Below are 22,024 nucleotides of genomic sequence, written 5' to 3' on the forward strand. Positions count from 1 at the left end.
TGGAATGGTCCAGGAGTGATGCAACCATGTGACATAATAACATTGTATCAATGATTTGTATTGTGTGTAAAGAAATAAACATTGTATCAGTCACTTCCCAGTGCACACAGGACTCGTATTGTTACATTGTATAACACATTTACATAATCAAATGAGAATTCCACAGGTCACACCTCAATCGTTTATATCTCACAGTAAATGATACGTTATGCTCCAGTCACATCCAGAGCTGTGCTCAATGCCACGGTCTTGATTCATCGTTGTCTCCTCAGTTCTTTCAGTGACTTTTATCTTTGTAAGTTATTTAGTTTGTGCTTTCTATTGTAAACTTTACTTGGTTTTGTCTGTTTTTTTGTATTCGCCATTATGGGTGCAGTATTTCTTTATACAAATGTTTCAGCCTAATTTATCAAATCATCGAAATGTTGCAATTTCTTTAAGCAGATTTGCTCCGGTACCTGTGCAGTACAATATCTGCCTAGTTTTATTTCTGCACAATTGAAGACTCGCATGCGGCATTTTAAAGAATTGTGTGAGTTCTTGTTGATAAATTAACAAAAGAAAGGTAAAGGACAAAAAAGACCACCCATATTGTGTGCAAAATTCATCAACCCGTGTGCGCTATTTAGAAGAATTTGGCACCAAAAACAGCAATGAATAATACAAGAAAAAAAAGGAAACGTCGTCTACAACCAGAGCTGAAATGATGAATGCAGGTTTGGTTGTGACTGGATTTTCAGTCTTTATATCGGGATCAGGACAAGATCAATAAAGCAAATAAGAGTCAAGATTACTGGACACTCTATGTCACAGGTTGTGAATATAAAAAGCTGCGCCGCACTGGTTCTCAGTTATTGTGTTAGGCCACGTTCACACGGTCAGTACATTACATCAGTATAATCAGTGTTACACTGCACGCTAAACATTAACGAAAAGAGTAAAAGAGTCACAGCAAGAACAGGAACAAAAAAAAAGCGCCACATGTACTGTACATACCCTAATACAGTGCTTTTCAACCAGTGTTCTGCGGCACATGGTCGGGTGTGCCGCGGGGAAAGTTCCCCAAACTATGGTGCCCCCTCCTTTCTGCCCCGATCTCCGTTCCGCTCCCCTCCTCCCTCCTGTCCGCTCCCCCGGTCCTCCTGTCCGCTCCCCCGGTCCTCCGATTACCCCCTGTGTTCCGATCCCACCCCCCATACTTACCTAGCTCCGATGTCCCTCCCGGTGTCCGGCCGTCTTCTCCATGGGCGCCGCCATCTTGGAAAACGGCGGGCGCATGCGCAGTGCGCCCGCCGAATCTGCCGGCCGGCAGATTCATTCCTATACATTTTGGTCGCTGTGATAAGTTCTATCACAGAGATCAAAATAAAAAAAATAGTAAATAAACCCCCCCCTTTATCACCCCCATAGGTAGGGACAATAATAAAATACAGAAAATATAATTATTTTTGTTTTTCCATTAGGGTTAGGGGTAGGGTTAGGGGTAGGGTTAGGGTTGCACTTAGGGTTGCACTTAGGGTTAGGGTTGCACTTAGGGCTAGGGTTGCACTTAGGGTTGCACTTAGGGCTAGGGTTGCACTTAGGGCTAGGGTTGCACTTAGGGCTAGGGTTGCACTTAGGGTTGCACTTAGGGCTAGGGTTGCACTTAGGGCTAGGGTTGCACTTAGGGCTAGGGTTGCACTTAGGGTTGCACTTAGGACTAGGGTTGCACTTAGGGCTAGGGTTAGAATTAGGGTTAGGGTTAGAATTAGGGTTAGAATTAGGGTTGCAATTAGGGTTAGGGTTGGAATTAGGGTTAGAATTAGGCTATGTGCACACGGTGCAGATTTGGCTGCGGATCCGCAGCGGATTGGTCGCTGCGGATTCGTATCAGTTTTCCATCACGTTTACAGTACCACGTAAATCTATGGAAAACCAAATCCGCTGTGAACATGGTGCGGAAAATACAGCGCGGAAACGCTGTATATTCACACTGAGTGAGTATAAATACATTTAGAATCTATATTATGAACTATATGTAGAATATGTACTGTTTTAGTGTCATTTTGTGCCATTTTGGTTGGTGGTGTGCCCCAGGATTTTTTAAGTATAAAAAGTGTGCCGCGGCTCAAAAAAGGTTGAAAATCACTGCCCTAATACAAGCGCTTCTCACTGAATTAGAATATCATCAAAAAGTGAATTTATTTCAGTTCTTTAATACAAAAAGTGAAAATCCTATATTCTATACAGTCATTACACACAGAGTGATCTATTTCACGTGTTTATTTATGTTAATGTTGATGATTATGGCTTACAGCCAATGAAAACCCAAAATAATCTCAGTAAATTAGAATAATTAACCAAAACACCTGTAAAGGCTCCTAAGTGTTTATAAGCTCCACAATCATGGGGAAGACTGCTGACCTGACAGATGCCCAGAAGGCGTCATTGACACACTCCACAAGGAGGGGAAGCCACAAAAGGTCATTGTTAAATTAACTTTTTGATGATATTCTAATTTTGTGAGAAGCACTTATAGTAGAAAACTGGAATTCCAGACATTTTCTAAGAGCATCTCTGAAAGAAATCAGAAACCTTTTTTTTCTAATTGCGAATAACGACATTAACCTGCAAAATGTTGTAAAAGTCAAGTTTTTCTTTAAGGGAGCTTTTCACTGATACTTCAAGACCAGCATTCATAATTCAGCTTGATTCAAATGTGTCTATCCACCTGCACATTGTCACATTATCACGTAGCCGTTTACTTGGGTTCTCATAATGCACTGAATTTTGTTAGCAAAAACCTGCAGAAATAGAAACGCAGCTCTGGATGTGACTAGAGAAATGGTAAATAAAAATTAGTAAATGAATAAGATTTAAATTAAGTGAATGTAACTTGTTAAACTGTTGTAGAACGTTGGGGTTCAGGTTACTCTGTAGTTCTCGCTCTCTGTCACTCAGATCCTACAAATAACACTGAGATGGGAGAAGTAGCAGCTGCTGCTCACTGTCAGCAATGAGGAAATCTAAGGAGAGAATCCAAGAAAAGAGCAAAAAGTCAAATCTAAACAAACAGCGGCACCGCCCCAAGAATCCACCGCAGAGATAGAGAGATCCGTCTCTGAGCAAATAACCCAGCAAGACTCCAAACAGCCATTCCATATACCTAGTGTCCCCGGAGTTCACTTACTCATCTGTCTCACACCCAGTGCGCCAGATCAGATGTCACCTGGAACCCAACACTTTCCTCAGGAAAAAGCCTCTTAATCTGCTTCTTTTCCTGTTTTATGCAAGGAAATTAGATGAGATGGGAAAATGTGATTAATGATGGGAAATGCTACAATGGCTTATTCCGAGAAGTTTTGGTTGAAGGACTGTGTGAAAGTCGGTAATAACTACATTCACATGACAACTATAAAACTGGAAACAAGAAAAACTACTATTATACTGCCCCTATGTGCAATAATAAAACTGCAATAATACTGCTCCTATGTGCAAGAATATAACTACTATAATACTGCCCCTATGTACAGGAATATAACTACTATAATACTGCTCCTATATACAAGAATATAACTACTATAATACTGCTCCTTATGTACAAGAATATAACTACTATAATACTGCCCCTATGTACAAGAATATAACTACTATAATACTGCTCCTATGTACAAGAATGTAACTCCTATAATACTGCTCCTTATGTACAAGAATATAATTACTATAATACTGCTCCTATGTACAAGAATATAACTACTATAATACTGCTCCTATGTACAAGAATAAAACTACTATAATACTGCTCCCTATGTACAAGAATATAACTACTATAATACTGCCCTATGTACAAGAATACAACTACTATAATACTGCCCCTATGTACAAGAATATAACTACTATAATACTGCCCTATGTACAAGAATATAACTACTATAATACTTCCCCTATGTACAAGAATATAACTGCTATAATACTGCTCCTATGTACAAGAATATAACTACTATAATACTGCTCCTATGTACAAGAATATAACTACTATAATACTGCCCCTATATACAAGAATATAACTACTATAATACTGCCCCCTATGTACAAGAATATAACTACTATAATACTGCTCCTATGTACAGGAATATAACTACCATAATACTGCTCCTATGTACAAGAATATAACTACTATAATACTGTCCCTATGTACAAGAATCTAACTACTATAATACTGCCCCTATGTACAAGAATATAACTACTATAATACTGCCCCTATGTACAAGAATATAACTACTATAATACTGCCCCCTATGTACAAGAATATAACTACTATAATACTGCCCCTATATACAAGAATATAACTACTATAATACTGCCCCTATGTACAAGAATATAACTACCGTACTATAATACTGCCCCTATGTACAAGAATATAACTACTATAATACTGTCCCCTATGTACAAGAATATAACTACTATAATACTGCCACTATGTACAAGAATATAACTACTATAATACTGCCACTATGTACAAGAATATAACTACTATAATACTGCCACTATGTACAAGAATATAACTACTATAATACTGCTCCTATGTACAGGAATATAACTACTATAATACTGCTCCTATGTACAAGAATATAACTACTATAATACTACTCCTATGTATAAGAATATAACTACTATAATACTGCCCCCTATGTACAAGAATATAACTACTATAATACTGCCCCCTATGTACAAGAATATAACTACTATAATACTGCCCCTATGTACAAGAATATAACTACTATAATAATGCCACTATGTACAAGAATATAACTACTATAATACTGCCACTATGTACAAGAATATAACTACTATAATACTGCCACTATGTACAAGAATATAACTACTATAATACTGCCCCCTATGTACAAGAATATAACTACTATAATACTGCTCCTATATACAAGAATATAACTACTATAATACTGCCCCCTAAGTACAAGAATATAACTACTATAATACTGCCCTTATGTACAGGAATATAACTACTATAATACTGCCCCTATGTACAAGAATATAACTACTATAATACTGCCCCTATGTAAAAGAATATAACTACTATAATACTGCTCCTAAGTACAAGAATATAACTGCTATAATACTGCTCCTATGCACAAGAATATAACTACTATAATACTGCCCTTATGTACAGGAATATAACTACTATAATACTGCCCCCTATGTACAAGAATATAACTACTATAATACTGCCGCTATGTACAGGAATATAACTACTATAATACTGCTCCTATGTACAGGAATATAACTACTATAATACTGCCACTATGTACAAGAATATAACTACTATAATACTGCCCCTATGTACAAGAATATAACTACTATAATACTGCCCCTATGTACAGGAATATAACTACTATAATACTGCCCCCTATGTACAAGAATATAACTACTATAATACTGCCCCCTATGTACAAGAATATAACTACTATAATACTGCTCCTATGTACAAGAATATAACTACTATAATACTGCTCTTATGTACAAGAATATAACTACTATAATACTGCTCCTATATACAAGAATATAACTACTATAATACTGCTCCTATGCACAAGAATATAACTACTATAATACTGCCCTTATGTACAGGAATATAACTACTATAATACTGCCCCCTATGTAAAAGAATATAACTACTATAATACTGCTCCTAAGTACAAGAATATAACTGCTATAATACTGCTCCTATGCACAAGAATATAACTACTATAATACTGCCCTTATGTACAGGAATATAACTACTATAATACTGCCCCCTATGTACAAGAATATAACTACTATAATACTGCCGCTATGTACAGGAATATAACTACTATAATACTGCTCCTATGTACAAGAATATAACTACTATAATACTGCCCCCTATGTACAAGAATATAACTACTATAATACTGCCCCTATGTACAAGAATATAACTACTATAATACTGCCCCTATGTACCAGAATATAACTACTATAATACTGCCCCTATGTACCAGAATATAACTACTATAATACTGCCCCTATGTACAAGAATATAGCTACTATAATACTGCTCCTATATACAAGAATATAACTACTATAATACTGCCCCCTATATACAAGAATATAACTACTATAATACTACTCCTATGTACAAGAATATAACTACTATAATACTGCTCCTATGTACAAGAATATAACTACTATAATACTGCCCCTATGTACCAGAATATAACTACTATAATACTGCCCCTATGTACCAGAATATAACTACTATAATACTGCCCCTATGTACAAGAATATAACTACTATAATACTGCCCCTATGTACAAGAATATAACTACTATAATACTGCCCCTATGTACAAGAATATAACTACTATAATACTGCTCCTATGTACAAGAATATAACTACTATAATACTGCTCCTATATACAGGAATATAACTACTATAATACTGCTCCTATATACAAGAATATAACTACTATAATACTGCCCCTATGTACCAGAATATAACTACTATAATACTGCCCCTATGTACCAGAATATAACTACTATAATACTGCCCCTATGTACAAGAATATAACTACTATAATACTGCCCCTATGTACAAGAATATAACTACTATAATACTGCCCCTATGTACCAGAATATAATTACTATAATACTGCCCCTATATACAAGAATATAACTACTATAATACTGCTCCTATATAGAAGAATATAACTACTATAATACTGCTCCTATATACAAGAATATAACTACTATAATACTGCCCCTATGTACAAGAATATAACTACTATAATACTGCCCCTATGTACAAGAATATAACTACTATAATACTGCTCCTATGTACAAGAATATAACTACTATAATACTGCTCCTATATACAAGAATATAACTACTATAATACTGCTCCTATATACAAGAATATAACTACTATAATACTGCCCCTATGTACCAGAATATAACTACTATAATACTGCCCCTATGTACCAGAATATAACTACTATAATACTGCCCCTATGTACAAGAATATAACTACTATAATACTGCCCCTATGTACAAGAATATAACTACTATAATACTGCCCCTATGTACCAGAATATAATTACTATAATACTGCCCCTATATACAAGAATATAACTACTATAATACTGCTCCTATATACAAGAATATAACTACTATAATACTGCCCCTATGTACCAGAATATAACTACTATAATACTGCCCCTATGTACAAGAATATAACTACTATAATACTGCCCCTATGTACCAGAATATAACTACTATAATACTGCCCCTATGTACAAGAATATAACTACTATAATACTGCTCCTATGTACAAGAATATAACTACTATAATACTGCTCCTATATACAAGAATATAACTACTATAATACTGCTCCTATATACAAGAATATAACTACTATAATACTGCCCCTATGTACCAGAATATAACTACTATAATACTGCCCCTATGTACAAGAATATAACTACTATAATACTGCCCCTATGTACAAGAATATAACTACTATAATACTGCCCCTATGTACCAGAATATAATTACTATAATACTGCCCCTATATACAAGAATATAACTACTATAATACTGCTCCTATATACAAGAATATAACTACTATAATACTGCCCCTATGTACCAGAATATAACTACTATAATACTGCCCCTATGTACAAGAATATAACTACTATAATACTGCCCCTATGTACCAGAATATAACTACTATAATACTGCCCCTATGTACAAGAATATAACTACTATAATACTGCTCCTATGTACAAGAATATAACTACTATAATACTGCTCCTATATACAAGAATATAACTACTATAATACTGCTCCTATATACAAGAATATAACTACTATAATACTGCCCCTATGTACAAGAGTATAACTACTATAATACTGCTCCTATGTACAAGAATATAACTACTATAATACTGCTCCTATATACAAGAATATAACTACTATAATACTGCTCCTATGTACAAGAATATAACTACTATAATACTGCTCCTATATACAAGAATATAACTACTATAATACTGCTCCTATATACAAGAATATAACTACTATAATACTGCCCCTATGTACAAGAATATAACTACTATAATACTGCCCCTATGTACAAGAATATAACTACTATAATACTGCCCCTATATACAAGAGTATAACTACTATAATACTGCTCCTATGCACAAGAATATAACTACTATAATACTGCTCCTATATACAAGAATATAACTACTATAATACTGCCCCTATGTACAAGAGTATAACTACTATAATACTGCTCCTATGTACAAGAATATAACTACTATAATACTGCTCCTATATACAAGAATATAACTACTATAATACTGCTCCTATGTACAGGAATATAACTACTATAATACTGCTCCTATGTACAAGAATATAACTACTATAATACTGCTCCTATATACAAGAATATAACTACTATAATACTGCTCCTATGTACAAGAATATAACTACTATAATACTGCTCCTATGTACAAGAATATAACTACTATAATACTGCTCCTATATACAAGAATATAACTACTATAATACTGCCCCCTATGTACAGGAATATAACTGCATTACTTTCTATACGCCCCACTGCTATTATTTTCAGTTCCTATTTACAAAGGTCACACAGGAAGTTTTTTCTGCGTCTTGTAAGATGTTTGATTCCTCTTTGTACTTTGGGTATTTTTTTATGGTTTTATAGTTATAATTGGATTTCATTATCATGTTTTTAAGGTCAGCGCCGCTGTGATATCATTTGAACTTAATTTGTGCTTCCAAACTCACAAGATATTATTCAGGACTTTGCTATTTAATCATTTTTATATCATTGTGTTAGAGCATTTTGTGTTTGACCTGCGCCGTCTGTGCCGTCTGTGGAGCAGTGCCGGAGTCAGCGCTATAGGATCACTGCTCGCTCCTACACTGAGGGCGGTAGATTAGCTGAGAGTATAAAGCTCCTTCTGTTTTACAAAATTGAAGCAGTTGTCCACTACTTGGAAAACGTCTTCTCATACCCCTCGCTTGGCCCCTATAAAATAATAAAGCCTATACTCGCCTCCTGTGCCGGTGCCGTTCCCGCAGTGTCTGCATTCCGTCTCCCGGGGCTCGGCAGCGTTTGTGGTGACATATGACGCCGGCGCCCAATCATCACTGGCGTCATTGTCTCCGCCTCCTGTCAAATTGAGCAGGAAGAGGAAGTGAGCGAGCAGCGGCGGCCCGGACTTCCTCTTCATGTTCAATTTGTCCGAAGGCGGAGAGAGTGACGCCAGTGATGATTGGGCGCCGGCGTCACGTGTCACCACAACCGCTGCCGAGCCGCGGGACCGCGAGTGCTGACACTGTGGGAACACCGCCAGCACGGGAGGTGACTATAGGCTTTATTATTTTATGGGGGCCAAACATTTTGACCAAGAAGGGGTTGTCCTAGTGGGGAACAATCCCTTTAATGTAATTGATTTTTTGGGGAGAGGGTGGGTACAAAAGCCCCTAAGGCTCAAATCTCCACATTTCATCTTAGCAGACCTGAGCTATCTGCAGCCCTCGGGCCACATCCGGCCCCCTGGCTGTTCCTGTCTGACCCCCTGACCAAGACCAAGGCTGAAAGAGCCGCTCCGTGTCTTCCCCCGCCCGCTGTCCATCCGCTGCCGCCACCTGCTGTCACCGCTATCTGCATCCATAGGACGCAGACATCAGTGAATACATTGGTGGAGGATGGGGCTACCGGCTCCATATTCCACCAATCAGTGTGTGCGACAGCAAACGCGATGACATCATTTGATTGCGCAACTGTTGAATATGAGAGACAAGAGCAGAGCGTCGAGGGACGGGAGCGAGGTGAGTATGTGTTCTTGTTTTCTTCATGTTTATGAGATACTAGATGGTGGCCCGATTCTAACGCATCGAGTATTCTAGAATATGCATGTCCACGTAGTATATTGCCCGGCCACGTAGTATATTGCCCAGCCACGTAGTATATTGCCCAGCGACGTAGTATATTGCCCAGTGACGTAGTATATTGCCCAGTGATGTAGTATATTGCCCAGTGACGTAGTATATTGCCCAGTGACGTAGTATATTGCCCAGTGATGTAGTATATTGCCCAGCCACGTAGTATATTGCCCAGCCACGTAGTATATTGCCCAGTGACGTAGTATACAGCACAGAGCCACGTAGTATATTGGGCAGTCACGTATGTCACAGGTTAAAAAAATAAAAAATAAACATATACTCACCTTCCGCAGGCGCATTGTAGCTCTGTCGCCTGTATGGGGTGCAGGCGGCTGCTTCCGGTCTCAGGGTGTGATGACGTCGCCGTCACGTGACCATGACATCATGGCAGGTCCTTTTCGCGCAGGACTTGTGATGACGTCACGGTCACATGACCGTGACGTCATGGCAGGTATTTCTGCCAGACCATCCTTGCCACCGGAACGTGCCGCTTGCATGGACCGGCCGGAGCATCGCGAGGAGCGGGAAAGGTGGCGGCGGAAGGTGAGTATCTAATGATTTTTTATTTTTTTTATTATTTTTAACATTAGATGTTTTTACTATTGACGCTGCATAGGCTGCGTCAATAATAAAAACTTGGTCACACAGGGTTAATAGCAGCGGTAACGGAGTGCGTTACCCGCGGCATAACGCGGTCCGTTACCGCCGGCATTAACCCTGTGTGAGCGGAGTGCGTTACCCGCGGCATAACGCGGTCCATTACCGCCGGCATTAACCCTGTGTGAGCGGTGACCGGAGGGGTGTATGCGGGAACCGGGCACTGAGTACGGGGAGTAAGGAGCGGCCATTGGACTGTGCACGTCGCTGATTGGTCGTGAGTGTTTTGCCACGACCAATCAGCGACTTGGATTTCCATGACAGACAGAGGCCCTGACCAATGAATATCCATGACAGAAAGAAAGAAAGAGAGACAGACAGAAGGACAGACAGACGGAAGTGACCCTTAGACAATTATATAGTAGATTTGTGTGTATATAGGAGGCTATGTGGGGCTCACAATGTATATGTGGAGGCTACGTGGGGGCTCATAATATATATAAGAGGCTATGTGGGGTCTCATACTGTATATAGGAGGCTGTGTGGGGTCTCATACTGTATGTAGGAGGCTATGTGGGGTCTCATACTGTATATAGGAGGCTATGTGGGGTCTCATACTGTATATAGGAGGCTATGTGGGGGCTCATACTGTATATAGGAGGCTGTGTGGGGGCTCATACTGTATATAGGAGGCTATGTGGGGCTCATACTATATATAGGAGGCTATGTGGGGTCTCATACTATATATAAGAGGCTGTGTGGGGGCTCATACTATATATAAGAGGCTATGTGGGGGCTCATACTATATAGGAGGCTATGTGGGGTCTCATACTGTATATAGGAGGCTATGTGGGATCTCATACTATATATAGGAGGCTATGTGGGGTCTCATACTATATATAGGAGGCTATGTGGGATCTCATACTATATATAGGAGGCTATGTGGGGTCTCATACTATATATAGGAGGCTATGTGGGGTCTCATACTATATATAGGAGGCTATGTGGGGTCTCATACTGTATATAGGAGACTATGTGGGGTCTCATACTATATATAAGAGACTATGTGGGGTCTCATACTATATATAGGAGGCTATGTGGGGGCTCATACTATACATAGGAGGCTATGTGGGGGCTCATACTGTATATAGGAGGCTATGTGGGGGCTCATACTATACATAGGAGGCTATGTGCTGGCTCATACTGTATATAGGAGGCTATGTGGGGTCTCATACTATATATAGGAGGCTATGTGGGGTCTCATACTGTATATAGGAGACTATGTGGGGTCTCATACTATATATGAGACTATGTGGGGTCTCATACTATATATAGGAGGCTATGTGGGGGCTCATACTATACATAGGAGGCTATGTGGAGTCTCATACTATATATAGGAGGCTATGTGGGGGCTCATACTATACATAGGAGGCTATGTGCTGGCTCATACTGTATTTAGGAGGCTATGTGCTGGCTCATACTGTATATAGGAGGCTATGTGGGGGCTCATACTGTATATAGAAGGCTGTGTGGGGGCTCATACTGTATATAGGAGGCTATGTGGGGCTCATACTATATATAGGAGGCTATGTGGGGTCTCATACTATATATAAGAGGCTATGTGGGGGCTCATACTATATATAAGAGGCTATGTGGGGGCTCATACTATATAGGAGGCTATGTGGGGTCTCATACTGTATATAGGAGGCTATGTGGGATCTCATACTATATATAGGAGGCTATGTGGGGGCTCATACTATATATAGGAGGCTATGTGGGATCTCATACTATATATAGGAGGCTATGTGGGGTCTCATACTATATATAGGAGGCTATGTGGGGTCTCATACTATATATAGGAGGCTATGTGGGGTCTCATACTGTATATAGGAGACTATGTGGGGTCTCATACTATATATAAGAGACTATGTGGGGTCTCATACTATATATAGGAGGCTATGGGGGGGCTCATACTATACATAGGAGGCTATGTGGGGGCTCATACTGTATATAGGAGGCTATGTGGGGGCTCATACTGTATATAGGAGGCTGTGTGGGGGCTCATACTGTATATAGGAGGCTATGTGGGATCTCATACTATATATAGGAGGCTATGTGGGATCTCATACTATATATAGGAGGCTATGTGGGATCTCATACTATATATAGGAGGCTATGTGGGGTCTCATACTGTATATAGGAGGCTATGTGGGATCTCATACTATATATAAGAGACTATGTGGAGTCTCATACTATATATAGGAGGCTATGTGGGGGCTCATACTGTATATAGGAGGCTATGTGGGGGCTAATACTGTATATAGGAGGCTATGTGGGGGCTCATACTATACATAGGAGGCTATGTGGGGGCTCATACTGTATATAGGAGGCTATGTGGGGGCTCATACTGTATATAGGAGGCTATGTGGGATCTCATACTATATATAGGAGGCTATGTGGGATCTCATACTATATATAGGAGGCTATGTGGGGTCTCATACTGTATATAGGAGGCTATGTGGGATCTCATACTATATATAAGAGACTATGTGGAGTCTCATACTATATATAGGAGGCTATGTGGGGGCTCATACTGTATATAGGAGGCTATGTGGGGGCTAATACTGTATATAGGAGGCTATGTGGGGTCTCATACTATATATAGGAGGCTATGTGGGGTCTCATACTGTATATAGGAGGCTATGTGGGGTCTCATACTGTATATGGGGGGCTGTCTGTTGGCTTATATGGTATATAGGGGGATGTCAACATACTTAATTCTGCTCAATATTAAGTGATGCCATTAATAATAATATCATTATAATTCTTATGTTAATATTAACGTTGAGCTGAAATAATTTCAGCCTATTGCTTCAGACTCCACAACAGTCACTGACAAGTTATGATTCCTTCACATCACAGACATCATTGCTGCTTATCGGGGGGCTGTCAACCCCACAATGCTAATTACACCACTTACACAATTATGTGGGGGACTCGGCCCCTATAAATGTCCTACTTGTAGTGCTGCTTTTAGTGGTTAATTGTCACAGAGAATGATCTATTTTATATGCAGCTGAGGGGGCTTTGGTGCAGCTGAGGGGGCTTTGGTGCAGCTGAGGGGGCTTTGGTGCGCCTGTGGTGGGGCCAGGAGCTCAGGACCCCCTCAGTTTACATACTGAGCACTTGGTCATATCTTGGCAGTGAAGCGAGCGCTGCCTGATCTCCTGGGCGGCCCTGCACCTCCGCAGCTACAGACCGAGCGCAATGTCAGAGATCACCGGCTCCTGTCTGCAGCACAGTACCAAGCGCTACAGACAGAAGCCAATGGGCGCACACTGACACTGTAAGGCTACTTTCACACTAGCGTCGGTACGGGGCCATTGCCATGCTTCGGCCCGACGTCCCGACGCACGTTGTGAAATAAATGCACAAAGGGGGCAGCGGAACGCATCCGCTGCCCCATTGTAAGGTCCGGGGAGGAGGGGGTGGAGTTGGGTAGAGGCGGTCGAAAATGGCGGACGTGACGCACAAAAAAAGTTACATGGAACGTTTTTTGGTGCTGACGGTCCGCCAAAACATGACGCATCTGTTGCACGACGGATGCGACGTGTGGCAATCCGTCGCAATGCGTCGCTAATGCAAGTCTATGGAGAAAAAACGCATCCTGCGGGCAACTTTGCAGGATGCGTTTTTTCTCAAAAACGACGCATTGCAACGTACATCACACAACGCTAGTGTGAAAGTAGCCTAAGACACAAGCATCTGGGCTCCTGCAGTGTCAGTGTGCGCTGACATCAGACACAAGCATCTGGGCTCCTGCAGTGTCAGTGTGCGCTGACATCAGACACAAGCATCTGGGCTCCTGCAGTGTCAGTGTGCGCTGACATCAGACACAAGCATCTGGGCTCCTGCAGTGTCAGTGTGCGCTGACATCAGACACAAGCATCTGGGCTCCTGCAGTGTCAGTGTGCGCTGACATCAGACACAAGCATCTGGGCTCCTGCAGTGTCAGTGTGCGCTGACATCAGACACAAGCATCTGGGCTCCTGCAGTGTCAGTGTGCGCTGACATCAGACACAAGCATCTGGGCTCCTGCAGTGTCAGTGTGCGCTGACATCAGACACAAGCATCTGGGCTCCTGCAGTGTCAGTGTGCGCTGACATCAGACACAAGCATCTGGGCTCCTGCAGTGTCAGTGTGCGCTGACATCAGACACAAGCATCTGGGCTCCTGCAGTGTCAGTGTGCGCTGACATCAGACACAAGCATCTGTGCTCCTGCAGTGTCAGTGTGCGCTGACATCAAATGACAAAGAGCTCAGTATGCAAATTAAGGGGAAGTAGCTGTGGACCGAAAGACTTAACATTTGCATATCAGATATTTGTTTTCTGTGAACTAAACCACTAAAATCTACATTACAGGCATCATGGGGGCTGAGCCCCATACACCTACAGTATGTAGGGGGCACATTAGCTTTTGTGGGGCGGCAGGCTCCATTTAAAGTTTTCACATTGGATTGAAGTCAGTGAAGCCGCGGGACCAGATAGATGATGACAAGGACGATGTGGATATGTGGAGAGGAGTCTGGAGGAGGAGAACAGAAGAGTCTGGAGGAGAACAGAAGAGTCTGGAGGAGGACAGAGGAGTCTGGAGGAGGACAGAGGAGTCTGGAGGAGGACAGAGGAGTCTGGAGGAGAACAGAGGAGTCTGGAGGAGGACAGAGGAGTCTGGAGGAGAACAGAAGAGTCTGGAGGAGAACAGAAGAGTCTGGAGGAGGACAGAGGAGTCTGGAGGAGGACAGAGGAGTCTGGAGGAGGACAGAAGAGTCTGGAGGAGGACAGAGGAGTCTGGAGGAGGACAGAGGATTCTGGAGGAGGACAGAAGAGTCTGGAGGAGGACAGAGGAGTCTGGAGGAGGACAGAAGAGTCTGGAGGAGGACAGAGGAGTCTGGAGGAGGACAGAGGAGTCTGGAGGAGAACAGAAGAGTCTGGAGGAGGACAGAGGAGTCTGGAGGAGGACAGAAGAGTCTGGAGGAGGACAGAGGAGTCTGGAGGAGAACAGAGGAGTCTGGAGGAGGACAGAAGAGTCTGGAGGAGGACAGAGGAGTCTGGAGGAGGACAGAAGAGTCTGGAGGAGGACAGAGGAGTCTGGAGGAGAACAGAAGAGTCTGGAGGAGGACAGAGGAGTCTGGAGGAGGACAGAAGAGTCTGGAGGAGGACAGAGGAGTCTGGAGGAGAACAGAAGAGTCTGGAGGAGGACAGAGGAGTCTGGAGGAGGACAGAGGAGTCTGGAGGAGAACGGGGGCGTATGGAGGAGAACAGAGGAGTCTGGAGGAGGACAGAGGAGTCTGGAGGAGAACAGAAGAGTCTGGAGGAGGACAGAGGAGTCTGGAGGAGGACAGAGGAGTCTGGAGGAGAACAGAAGAGTCTGGAGGAGGACAGAGGAGTCCGGAGGAGGACAGAGGAGTCTGGAGGAGAACAGAAGAGTCTGGAGGAGGACAGAGGAGTCTGGAGAAACCAGTTCTGTTTGGAGAAGACAGAGGTCTGGAATAGACTCTCTCCGATCTCTGGAAACACAAGAACTCTCTGCTATTCAGACTGCTCACATGTATGCGGAGATGGAGAGATACAGCAGCGATATAAGGTCCGTGCGCATCTTAAGATTGTGACTGACTCAAGAGTGAAGATGAAGGAAATTAGTGATGAAGAAATGGAAAGACCAATGATGACCAATGCTGGAGCTACAGGTGGTGGAGACAATGTGTACGATACATCTGGGAGTAAAGACTGCTGGGGCTACAGCCATGGAGGGGGAGCAGTAGAAAGAAGCTAAGTCCAAGGAGTAAGAAGACCACGGGCAGAAGATGTGGTGGGGCAGAAGATGTGGTGGGGCAGAAGATGTGGTGGGGCAGAAGATGTGGTGGGGCAGAAGATGTGGTGGGGCAGAAGATGTGGTGGGGCAGAGCAGCAGTACGAGCGCCTTGTGTCTTCCAGGGAGAACAGCGTGTGTTTGTTGTGGGGCTGCAGCTGTCGTTACTATGTCTTATGCTGACTTTCCTCTGATCTCACTGCATCTGTCACTTAACACAGATCATAGAAGAGGACGAGCAGTGCACAGGAGCGCCACCATCCATCCACCAGCAGCGGAGCTGTGTACATTCTGCAGGGCAAGAAATGATAGTCATAATGTCCAGTGCTTAACCTCTGTATACAGCTGATGTCTGACCTCTGTATACAGCTGATGTCTGACCTCTGTATACAGCTGATGTCTGACCCCTGTATACAGCTGATGTCTGACCCCTGTAAACAGCTGATGTCTGATCTCTCTATACAGCTGATGTCTGACCCCTGTATACAGCTGATGTCTGACCCCTGTATACAGCTGATGTCTGACCCCTGTATACAGCTGATGTCTGACCTCTGTATACAGCTGATGTCTGACCTCTGTATACAGCTGATGTCTGACCCCTGTATACAGCTGATGTCTGACCTCTGTATACAGCTGATGTCTGACCTCTGTATACAGCTGATGTCTGACCCCTGTATACAGCTCATGTCTGACCCCTGTATACAGCTGATGTCTGACCTCTGTATACAGCTGATGTCTGACCTCTGTATACAGCTGATGTCTGACCCCTGAATACAGCTGATGTCTGACCTCTGTATACAGCTGATGTCTGACCTCTGTATACAGCTGATGTCTGACCCCTGTATACAGCTGATGTCTGACCCCTGTATACAGCTGATGTCTGACCCCTGTATACAGCTGATGTCTGACCTCTGTATACAGCTGATGTCTGACCCCTGTATACAGCTGATGTCTGACCTCTGTATACAGCTGATGTCTGACCCCTGTATACAGCTGATGTCTGACCTCTGTATACAGCTGATGTCAGACCTCTGTATACAGCTGATGTCTGACCCCTGTATACAGCTGATGTCTGACCCCTGTATACAGCTGATGTCTGACCCCTGTATACAGCTGATGTCTGATCCCTGTATACAGCTGATGTCTGACCCCTGTATACAGCTGATGTCTGATCCCTGTATACAGCTGATGTCTGACCCCTGTATACAGCTGATGTCTGACCCCTGTATACAGCTGATGTCTGAGCTCTGTATACAGCTGATGTCTGACCCCTGTATACAGCTGATGTCTGACCCCTGTATACAGCTGATGTCTGACCCCTGTATACAGCTGATGTCTGACCTCTGTATACAGCTGATGTCTGACCCCTGTATACAGCTGATGTCTGACCTCTGTATACAGCTGATGTCTGACCCCTGTATACAGCTGATGTCTGACCTCTGTATACAGCTGATGTCTGACCCCTGTATACAGCTGATGTCTGACCTCTGTATACAGCTGATGTCTGACCCCTGTATACAGCTGATGTCTGACCCCTGTATACAGCTGATGTCTGACCCCTGTATACAGCTGATGTCTGACCCCTGTATACAGCTGATGTCTGACCCCTGTATACAGCTGATGTCTGACCCCTGTATACAGCTGATGTCTGACCCCTGTATACAGCTGATGTCTGACCCCTGTATACAGCTGATGTCTGAGCTCTGTATACAGCTGATGTCTGACCCCTGTATACAGCTGATGTCTGACCCCTGTATACAGCTGATGTCTGAGCTCTGTATACAGCTGATGTCTGACCCCTGCATACAGCTGATGTCTGACCCCTGTATACAACTGATGTCTGACCCCTGTATACAGCTGATGTCTGACCCCTGTATACAGCTGATGTCTGACCTCTGTATACAGCTGATGTCTGACCCCTGCATACAGCTGATGTCTGACCTCTGCATACAGATGATGTCTGACCTCTGCATACAGCTGATGTCTGACCTCTGCATACAGCTGATGTCTGACCTCTGTATACAGCTGATGTCTGACCTCTGTATACAGCTGATGTCTGACCCCTGTATACAACTGATGTCTGAGCTCTGTATACAGCTGATGTCTGACCCCTGTATACAACTGATGTCTGACCTCTGTATACAGCTGATGTCTGACCCCTGTATACAGCTGATGTCTGACCTCTGTATACAGCTGATGTCTGACCCCTGTATACAGCTGATGTCTGACCTCTGTATACAGCTGATGTCTGACCACTGTATACAGCTGATGTCTGACCTCTGTATACAGCTGATGTCTGACCTCTGTATACAGCTGATGTCTGACCCGTGTATACAGCTGATGTCTGACCCCTGTATACAGCTGATGTCTGACCTCTGTATACAGCTGATGTCTGACCTGTGTATACAGCTGATGTCTGACCCCTGTATACAGCTGATGTCTGACCTCTGTATACAGCTGATGTCTGACCTCTGTATACAGCTGATGTCTGACCCGTGTATACAGCTGATGTCTGACCCCTGTATACAGCTGATGTCTGACCTCTGTATACAGCTGATGTCTGACCTGTGTATACAGCTGGTATTTGACCACTGTATACAGCTGATGTCTGACCTCTGTATACAGCTGATGTCTGACCTCTGTATACAGCTGATGTCTGACCTCTGTATACAGCTGATGTCTGACCTCTGTATACAGCTGATGTCTGACCACTGTATACAGCTGATGTCTGACCTCTGTATACAGCTGATGTCTGACCTCTGTATACAGCTGATGTCTGACCCGTGTATACAGCTGATGTCTGACCCCTGTATACAGCTGATGTCTGACCTCTGTATACAGCTGATGTCTGACCTGTGTATACAGCTGGTATTTGACTCCTGTATATAACTTATGTCTGACCTCTGTATACAACTAAACCTGTATACAGCTGACATGTGACCCCTGTATACAGCTGACATGTGACCCCTGTATACAGCTGACATCTCACCCCTGGCCCGGTCACACTTACTGCGATGAACATCTCCAGGGTCCGGTCGTCCATACACGTGTGGTTCTTCAGCAGCTCCCACTTCTCCTGCTGGAAGTTCTGGGTCAGGTCCTTCTCAGCTTCACTCTCCAGGGCCCAGAAGACGGTGGCCCCCAGCAGCAGGTAACAGATGTAGACCACCAGCAGGATCAGGGTGACGGGCACCTGGCAGCGGCTCGGCTCATTGCGGCAAGACATGATTGTCCTAGGTCACTGCATGGGCAGAAACGCCATAGTCTCCGCCTAATAAAGAGACTGCTCCGAATACAGAGAACGCTCCAAATATAGAGAGACCTCTCCAAATATACACTGACCCTAATAAAGAGACTCGCTGTAATATACAGAGACTGAGCATAACATAAGGACTGACCCCAAGATACAGAAACTGCTCCTAATATATAGACTGACACCAATATACAGAGACTAGTTCTAATATACAGAGACTAGTCCTAATATACAGGCACTAGTCCTAATATACAGGCACTAGTCCTAATATACAGAAACTAGTCCTAATATACAGAAACTAGTCCTAATATACAGAGACTAGTCCTAATATACAGAGACTAGTTCTAATATACACACTAGTCCTAATATACAGGCACTAGTCCTAATATACAGACAATAGTCCTAATATACAGACAATAGTCCTAATATACAGGCACTAGTCCTAATATACAGAAACTAGTCCTAATATACACACACTAGTCCTAATATACAGGCACTAGTCCTAATATACACACACTAGTCCTAATATACAGAGACTAGTCCTTATATACAGACACTAGTCCTAATATATGGGCACTAGTCCTAATATACAGGCACTAGTCCTAATATATGGGCACTAGTCCTAATATACAGGCACTAGTCCTAATATACAGGCACTAGTCCTAATATACACACACTAGTCCTAATATACAGACACTAGTCCTAATATACAGAGACTAGTCCTTATATACACACACTAGTCCTAATATACAGAGACTAGTCCTAATATACGGGCACTAGTCCTAATATACAGGCACTAGTCCTAATATACAGGCACTAGTCCTAATATACAGACACTAGTCCTAATATACAGAGACTAGTCCTAATATACAGAGACTAGTCCTTATATACAGACACTAGTCCTTATATACAGAGACTAGTCTTTATATACAGGCACTAGTCCTAATATACACACACTAGTCCTAATATACAGGCACTAGTCCTAATATACAGGCACTAGTCCTAATATACAGGCACTAGTCCTAATATACAGGCACTAGTCCTAATATACAGACTGGTCCTAATATACAGAGCTTGCTCTTAGCATAGACAGACTAATCCTAATTTTCAGACACTGTTCCTAATACAGAGAATGACCATAATATACAGACAATGAGCCTAACATAGAGAATACACTTTATAAACTGCTGCTCATATAGAGACTGGTCCTAATAGAGAGGCTTCCTGCCACATGAGTACTCCTAATGGAGAGACTGCTCCTAATACACAGGCTGACCAAACTTCAGATGACTGCTTCCAGCATACAGCCTACACTAGAAGCTGCCCCGTATATACCGACCCCCTGATACACAGACCGCCGCCAGTACCGGAGCCTGCGCCGCATACACACCGAGCCGCCGCCGCTGCGTTTCTCCTGCGCTCCTCCAGCTCCGAGTCCAGGACTGATGATGGGGGATCACTCAGGATCTCACAGAGGGCAGGAAAAGGGAGGAGTCTGCGGGGAAAGTGCCCAGAACCGGTCCTAGTCCAGGACTGCCACCAGGAGCCCAAGGGTTAACGTGGTTTCCGGCTTTCTGTAAATATTGAGACTCCGTCCTGCTACAATGTATCAGTGGGAGACTCCTCCGCCCTGAGGCTGCGGCGCTGATGGGAGCTCTCCAGTCATGTGCTCAGATGATGGGTGTAGTAGTATCTGTACAGAACTAGCACTGTATTGGGGGTAGTAGTAGATTTATAGACAGTGATGAGTTTTGTGTCCATCAGCAATGATGTCCCCGTATAGAATGATGGGTGTAGTAGTATGGTAGAGAATGTGTTAAATGTGCAGAATGATAGGTGTTGTAGTAATATGTATAGGGGATGGCTGATATAGTGTTGTAGTTATGAAGAATAAGGGGTAAAGTATTCCCTTTGTAGAAGACGATGGGTGCAGTAGTTAGAAACCTGTATCTTACTAGATTTATGGGTCTATTGGTGCTAATGTGAACAATGATAGGCGCAGTAGTATCTGAACAGAAAGTGATGCCGGTAGCTATTTTCTTGTAAAGCCATTAGTGATATTGTTGTACACAATGATGGGAGTTGTGGTTTCGGTGATATTTATCAGTAAAGTCAGGAATTCTTCTTTGTGTTGTACAACTTCATGACCCGGAGTTTTCTGCAGGTGAGAAAGGCGACAAATATCCGCTGATGACTAATGGCCGAGCTGTGTGGGATTGTGTGTAGTAGAGGGTGTGTGGCCGCGGATTGTGCAGTTATTGTCACGTTACCTCGCTATTGCACTGGATTCCTTCACGCCAAAAAG

General features: G+C 42.8%; 1 protein-coding gene across 1 annotated transcript in view; it reads right to left on the reverse strand.

Moving 5' to 3' along the window:
- The window catches only part of KCNK17 (potassium two pore domain channel subfamily K member 17), a 53,749-nt gene extending 32,466 nt beyond the window's left edge, over positions 1–21,283 (reverse strand). Inside the window, exon 1 of the mRNA XM_077282034.1 lies at positions 19,477–21,283. Within this exon, the coding sequence (XP_077138149.1) occupies positions 19,477–19,692 (216 nt within the window). The 5' untranslated portion in view covers positions 19,693–21,283. The remainder of the gene's footprint in view (positions 1–19,476) is intronic.
- Between the last annotated feature and the right edge of the window lie 741 nt (positions 21,284–22,024).

This window comes from Ranitomeya variabilis, chromosome 2, assembly GCF_051348905.1.
Source record: "Ranitomeya variabilis isolate aRanVar5 chromosome 2, aRanVar5.hap1, whole genome shotgun sequence".
NCBI lineage: Eukaryota > Metazoa > Chordata > Amphibia > Anura > Dendrobatidae > Ranitomeya > Ranitomeya variabilis.